This window comes from Terrapene carolina, unplaced genomic scaffold (assembly GCF_002925995.2).
Source record: "Terrapene carolina triunguis isolate 2854851 unplaced genomic scaffold, T_m_triunguis-2.0 Scaffold50183, whole genome shotgun sequence".
In the NCBI taxonomy this organism is placed as follows: Eukaryota; Metazoa; Chordata; order Testudines; family Emydidae; genus Terrapene; species Terrapene triunguis.
Window position 1 is genome coordinate 1 of NW_020714534.1, and position 7297 is coordinate 7297.

General features: G+C 54.6%; 1 protein-coding gene across 4 annotated transcripts; it reads right to left on the minus strand.

Annotated features, from left to right (window-relative positions):
* Window positions 1–548: 548 nt before the first annotated feature.
* On the minus strand, window positions 549–6923 carry LOC113405719 (neurotrophin receptor-interacting factor homolog). Of its 4 annotated transcripts, XM_029914415.1 has the most exons (4): window positions 6818–6923; window positions 5889–5939; window positions 4648–5331; window positions 549–1075 (listed from the first exon to the last, which is right to left on the minus strand). In XM_029914415.1, the coding sequence occupies exons 2-4, from the start codon at window positions 5910–5912 to the stop codon at window positions 881–883; spliced, it is 903 nt and encodes a 300-aa protein (XP_029770275.1). In that variant the 5' UTR covers window positions 5913–5939; window positions 6818–6923; the 3' UTR covers window positions 549–880. The 4 variants fall into 4 exon arrangements, with proteins under 4 accessions (XP_029770275.1, XP_029770273.1, XP_029770274.1 ...); XM_029914413.1 differs by lacking the exon at window positions 549–1075 and having other exon boundaries at window positions 4419–5334; XM_029914414.1 differs by lacking the exon at window positions 549–1075 and having other exon boundaries at window positions 4419–5331; window positions 5889–6014.
* Window positions 6924–7297: the final 374 nt, after the last annotated feature.

Consider the following 7297-nt stretch of genomic DNA (forward strand, 5'->3'; position numbering starts at 1 on the left):
AGAGACGGTGCAGGGAAGGTTTGGGAGGAGAGAGGAATGCAGAGTGAGAAGGCCCCGAGGAAGGGAACTAAATCCTCATTCAGGGTATAAACCAACCACTAACAGGCCAGAGAAAGGGGACTAGGAAGAAACTATAAACAAGTTGTTCCATAATTGTCCAATAGGGGGTTTCTTCCCCTCTTATGAAGCACCTGATACTGGTCACAGAGGGATAAAGGGCTAAATGGACTCCCCCTTTCCTCGGAGCCCTGGGGATCCGAGACCCACGGCTCTTCCCCTCATTCCAGCCAGGAGATCATGTCGGGTTTGGGAATGAAAAATCCTTCTAAGGGGGAAAGACCATGGTGGGATGGGGGGTGAATGAATGGTTCGTGGAATGTTTGTTACAAAGAAAGTTCCATGACATAACCCGGCCCCTCCCCTACGCTGTGGGGCGTGGCATTGGCAGATGGACATGGGAGACCCTTCGGAAGAGTAGGACATGCTTTGCCCCCTGGAGAAGATGCTGGGATCTGCACACGCCAGGTGACCCAGGCACAGCACTAATATCAAACCACTTAGGCCAGATTCCGGGCTGTAGCAGGGAATGAAACTTTCAACACAAAAGACTTCTCTTCAGAAAATGAGATTTGGTTGAAAATTATTTCATTTGCAAAACAGTTTAGCTTTCAATTCCATTTTTAGAAAATATTTTGAAATGGTAATTCTTTTTTGAGAAGAACAGAAATTAAAAAAAATAAATCTTTAGTTTAGAAATTGTGTGGAATTGCCACCTTCTGCCAGAGTTCTACTTTCTCCTGCCTGTCCTTTTCCACCCGAAAAGAGCGGGAGGAAAGTCGAAGAGCGAGAGAAATTAATAGTGAAGTGTTACTCTGAGGGGTTAAGCACTGAACGTGATATTTGTGGAGAGAAAGCTTCTAATACCCAAGGGAACAAGGAATCCCTTACCCAGCGAGGTCACGCTCTCGTAATTCTCCTGCATGACGTCCCTGTAGAGGGCTCTCTGACTGGGGTCCAGCACAGCCCACTCCTCCTCCGTGAAATACACGGCCACCTCCTCGAAGGTCACAGCCCCCTGAAACAACCACAGTCCCCACTCAGGACCTGTTCCCCAGCCACAATCCCACCTGCCCCAGACTGTTCTAGTTTCCTGTGTACTTTCAGTAAGGCTTATAATACCCATAATCCCCAAGTTAGAATCTCGTCCCTACTGCTCCCATGTGCTGCTAAATGGCTCACTCACTCCTACCGTGTTTCCCCGAAAATAAGACAGTGTCTTATATTAATTTTTGCTCCCAAAGATGCGCTAGGTCTTATTTTCAGGGGAGGTCTTATTTTTCCTGGAGCTTCGGGGCCTTATATTCCGGGGTGGCCTTATTATCGGGGAGGTCTTATTTTCGGGGGATGTCTTATATTACAGCGAGAGGCAAAACTGGAAGTAGGTCTTATTTTCGGGGGATGTCTTATTTTCGGGGAAACAGGGTAGGTCTAACATCTCCCCATGCATCATTCAGGCCTCTGGCCATTCCCTCTGCTCATAGGCGCTGACTTTTATTTTTCCCGGTGAGTGCTCCGCCCGAGGCCCCATCCCCACAAGGCTCTGCCCTCACTCTGCCTCTTCCCACCCCCTCCCACAACTCCCCCACCTGCCCTTTGCTCGCTCCTCTCAGTCCCCTTCCCCAAGGCCCCCTGCCCGCCCGCTGCTGGCTCCTCTCCTCCCCCCCCTGAGCCCGGCCAGCCCGGGGGCCCCGCTAAACAGCTGATCGGCAGCCAACTCCGGCCCGCCCAACAGCTGTAGCTGGTGGGTGCTGAGCACGCCCTATTTTTTTTCCATGGGTGCTTAAGCCCTGGAGCACCCACAGAGTTGGCGTCTATGCCTCTGTTACCTAATGCACCTTCAGTGTCCCAGGAGGAGGGTCACTCATTAGTATGTGAAACTGAGATGGTTCTCACTGGGTTCACAGGGACTGACCCAGCAAATCTATGGAAGCTCCTTAGCTGGAATTCCTCCAATGCAAGCTCCAATAGGTGCGAGATGGAGCCCTCCTGCTCTTTATTCTTACCCAGCCAAATGAAACCTGAACCTTCAGCATCTGGCTCAGTCCACAAGGTTAATTTCTCTCTTTGGTTCCTTCCATTCCCTCAGGGGACCATGTCACCCTGTCGTGCTGTTTTATGCATGTTTTGCTGGTTTATTTTTGAGAATCTCACTGCCCCCAACCCTTCCTTCCCCAAGCTCTGGACTAGAGGTGGCCTGAAATATAAGAATGAACAGCTGCGTTCTTTGCTTTACAGCAATGACTCTCAACCTTTCCAGACTACTGTGCCCCTTTCAGGAGTCTGATTTGTCCTGCGTATCCCCAAGTTTCACCTTACTTAAAAAATCAGACATAAAAATACAAAAGTGTCACAGCCACTATTACAGATAAATTGCTGACATTCTCATTTTTACCATCTAATTATAAAATAAATTGATTGGAATATAAATATTGTATTTACATTTCAGTGTATAGTTTATACTGCTCTATACACAAGTCATTGTCAATATCAAATTTTAGTTTGTACTGACTTTGCTAGTGCTATGTAGCCTGATGTAAAACTAGGCAAATATCTAGATGAGCTGATGTACCCCCTGGAAGACCTCTGTGTATCCTCAGGGGTACGCGTACTCTGGTTGAGAACCACTGCTTTACAGTAACTTGAGACCCGAGCGGCAGAGTTCAGATCTAGATCTGAAGAACTGAACTTGCCCAAAGGGGAACAGATTTAGAAAACCCAGCATGTTTCTTTTTAAAGACAACTGGTTCCGTTAGTATTATACAGAAGGTTTGAAGAGGGTAAGTCTATTTGGTGGGGAAAAAAATCAAAAGAAATGGAAATGTTTTATTTTGTCTGACATTTTCCTTTTTAACCTTTTTTGGGGGCTTGGGGTTTTTTTTTGAAAAAAACAAATAAAAAAATTCTGTTTCCTTTCTGTGGGAAAATCCCCACTTTTCTGTCAGTTTTAAAAGCTCCTTCCCCCGCTAGAAAAAAGATCAAGGTAATAACAAGGTGTGTGTGGGGGGAGGAGGCTTCTCAGTGAAACTAAACCAAAATTTTCTTAAACAAACAAAAAAAGGACCAAAATGAAAAAATTGTTCACAAATGTTTGTCTGTCTGTCAAAAAAAGGCATTTCACACTGGAAAAAAAACAACCACCGTGACACAAAATCTTCCACCAGCTTTCCCCAGGTTATTTGTTCACACCGCAACAAAACTGGAAATAAGGGAGAAATTGAAGTGTGAGGGCAATAAACCATCACTTGAAACCTTTAAACCTGGCATTGGCTACTGTCAGAAGACAGGATACTGGACTAGATGGACCTTTGGTCTGACCCAGAGTGGCCGCTCCTATATTCCAGAGCAGATGTCTCTTTGTAAAAGATGGGCTCTAGTTGAACCACAAGTTGCTGGGTTCTATGAAGGCCTCCTGGGGTGGGATTCTCTAGTCTGGGTTACGCAGGGGATAAGACTAGAGGATGATCCTAATGGTTCCTTCTGGCCTTAAAATACAGGAGTCTATCTTTGGCGTGCTGGTCATGACAATGTTTTCCCAGCAAGCCCCTGCACTCTGTGCTCCACACTGCCTGACTCAGGGGAGGCGCTGCCTGTGACACTCCACCGAGCCACGACGCTGCTTATTATGCTACCCGCCACCACCTCCCCATTACGCTGTTCTATGCAGCTGTTGCCTCATCCTAAGACTGTGAGCATTTTGGGGCAGGTGCTGTCTCTTGGTTCTAGGTTTTCACCCTATCCAGTGCAATAGGGCGGGGGTCCCTAGGACTTCAGCAATTCACAAAGTAAATAATAACTATACCACTGCTGCTGACAACGTGCATGCACTTGCCCACGACCCCTCACGCAGGGCGCACAGCGAGACTTACTGGGCTAGGATTTTGCTGGCTCGGCCAAGGTCTCAGATGGGACGTTTCCATACGACGACCCTTCCTCTTATCTGTAGGACCTTGTTCAGGCTGAGGCCCGCACAGCAGGGACAGTTGGGAGAAGAGGGCGGTAGAGGCGGGGCCCTCCATGGCCCCACCTCTTCCCCTAAGTTCCCATCCCCCAGCCAGGCCAGCAGCTGGCGGCCAGCCGGGGAGCCCTGGCAGCTCTGGGGAGCTGCGGACCCTCCACCTGCTCGGGGTGGGGGAGCTCAAGAGCAGCCCCTGGCCTGTGTCCCCGCCCAGGGCAGGTGGAGGGCCCACAGTTCCCCACAGCTGCACACATGGCTCTTACCCCAACCCGGTTCCGGCCGGGGCCTCGGAGCCGCAGCCTGGCCATGGTAAGAGCCGTGCGGGCAGTTGTGAGGAGCCGCAGACCCTCCACCTGCACTGGGCTCCAGCTGCCAGCCTGGCTGGGGAGCAGGGCCTCGGGGGGAAGAGGAAGGGCAGGGGTGGGGCCCATGGCAGAAAGTGGATGGGCCATGGCCCCCCGGCTCGCCCTATTCCAGCGCCCCTGCCCCACAGCATCATATCGGGGGGAATGGGGGGGACGACATTTTATCCTTTGATTTCCCATCAGATCCGTCTCTCCCATCATCACTTCTCAGCCCCACGCCTGGCTCTGCTCCCTCAGCATTTCCCCACCTCGCGTCATATCAGCTACCTGAGCAGGCTGGGTCGACTCCCCTTGCCCCAGGCAGGCTTCAGCCAGCGCAGCCGCCTCCTCGCTGCTGCGGGGCTCCCTCGCTGTCACCCAGGCCCGCACGTCCGCCCGCAGCGCCCCCAGGAACTGATCCCGCACGACGACGTCCACGATCTGCTCCTTGGTGCGCTCCCCAGGCCGCAGCCAGAGCCAAGCAGCCCGGCTGAGCCGAGCTAGCATCTCCTGGGGAGCTTCTCCGGGCCGGGCAGCCCCTGAGCGGAACTGCAACCGATGGGCTTCCTCGCTGGCCTGCTCTGAAATGGCCGCCTTGCCCTCGGCACAGCCCCTGGTGGGGCCTGTCCCCAGGGAGCCGCAGGTCTCAGGTGCCTCCCGGGTGAACGAAGGAACCTCGTCCCCATGAGGCCAGTCACGGGACGGCACCGCCCGCTCAAGGCCAGCAGTGTCTGCCCCGTCTCGAGACCGGGGAGGTGTCTGCGCCATCCTCAATGGAGAATCTTCCCCCTCCGAGCATCCCAGCCAGGACTGGGACGGCGTCCGTGGGGACAAGGGCCAGACAGGGCTCTGCTCCTCAGCCTCGCTCTCCTCCCTCTTGGGATGCTGGACGGGGATCCCACAACGCCCTTGCCCCAAGGCACGGGGTTCGCCCCACATCCCAGCCATGGCGATCTCCCATTGCGCCTGGTCCTGCTGGGAAAACGCTGGGGTTGAAAAAAATGGACCAGCTCCACACCAAGTCCATCGCTGCAGCCGAGCTGATGGGGCTGTCTGTCGCCTTAGCGCGGGTGCTGGAGAGTCATCACACTTTTATATCCCGAGGTTCAACCCTCACAACCCACCCAGGTGGGGTGTGGGGGGAGAAGGGTCGTGGTAGTCTCCACAGCAAGACTCAGAAGCATAGGTGCCGACCCACAGTGGGCGGAGTGGGGATAGGGCTTCAGGGGAGCGGGCGAAGCCAGGGTGGAGCACTCCCAGGGAAAAATAAAAGTCAGCACCTATTCTTGCTCACAAGGGGCGGGGGGGGGAGGGGGAGGGGAATGGATGAGAATAACCACGGCACCCATGCTATAGTTTTCTTCCCAGTGGGCCTGTTCCTATAAACCAGGCTCCAGATCATGCAAGTCCCAGCACAGGTCTGTCACCCCCTGCTGCCCGCTCACCCCCATCTTCTTCACACACACCCTGCGTTTTCTGCCCCTCTCCCTCCAGGAGGAGACCCCATACGTTCCAGAAAAATCCCCTACCTGAGCTGGTTCCACAGCAGCCATTTCCCAATCCGGACGTTATTCTGCAGCCTGTCAGGGCGAGAAGGGAGGTTTCAAATGGGCCTTGGCACCATTTCATGCCCCGATTCCCTCCTGGCTCCTTCCCTGCAGACAGATGCCCTAGACATGGGGCAGTCAATACGCGGATGGCTGGCCAGACCCGGCCTGCAGACGCTTTTGAAGGGGACCCCAAAATCTTTTTTATGTATTGACTGTTATTGTGTTTGTTGCTATTTTTTTATATGATTCTCTCTGGAGTCTGGACCTTGATGAAGAAATTTGGACCCGGACAAAAAAAAACTGACTCCCCCTAACTCTGTGCCCCACTTTATTACACCACAGACCCAGCCTCTCCCTCCAGGAGTGAGCGCATTTCCACCCACTGTCTGAACCAAACCCGAGAAAGGAGCAGAACCAAAGGAGCCGCTCTGCGGGATCCCCCCTGACACTGTCCCCAGGGCAGCGCATCCCCCCAGCAGCGCGGGGACCAGGCAGAGGCAGGAACTGGCTTTTCCTCTCCCTGCTCCTCAGGAAAGTCCATCTGCCCCGGGGCGCTGCAGGGAATGGGGCTGGGCAGGGCTGGGAGCCGGGACCTCCCTCCCCACTGATTGCTCCTGCTGCCCCTGCTAGTCTCTGCCCCTGTCTCCCTCCCGCCCCCTCTCCCCTCGGGCTGGGAGACTCGGTCCCTGGCCGGCCCGGGGCGTTCGCTCTCCCGGAGCTGGCTCGGCTCCTGCAGGCGCTCAGGGGGGCAGAGCCGGGGGGGTGGGGGGGGGTCAGGGAGGGCAGCAGCTCTAGGACTCGCAGACCCCCGCCCCGCCCGGGAGCAGAGCTGGGGCGAGGAGGGGCCGGTGGTGCAGAGTCACTTTCCTGCCCGGCCCCAGCCCTTTCCCCCGGGTCTCTCTCCTCACCTGCAGGCTCCGGCTCAGGGGCTGGGGTCGGCAGAGTGGGGTTAATGCGGGTCGCTCAGCTCACAATGGAGCTAGCAGCGGCTGCATCTGACCCAGGAAGCTCAACCCCCGGGCTGCTGAGCAGAGAGAGCAGAGCCCTAGGAGCTTCCCCTCCCTGAGCAATACCCAGAGCCCCCTGGTGGGGAAAAGCGAAGGAAGCCTCCCCCCTGCTCACCCCAGCAGTGCGGACAGAAACCTGGCTGGGGGGGAGGGAGATCCGGCCAGAGACTCCTTTTCTCTTCCCAGAAAAGAGAAAGAAACTTCCAAAGCAAAGGAACCAGAATCAGAGCCCAAGCCAGCGTGTCTGAGACCTTTCCCTAGTGGTCTGTGCTCAGAAAACATTCACCAGCAAACCTGGACTGAAGGCCTGGATTTACTCCAGATCAGCTCCAGTATGAATACCACCATTTGCCCCAGTAGGCACCCAGACACTATGGTGAT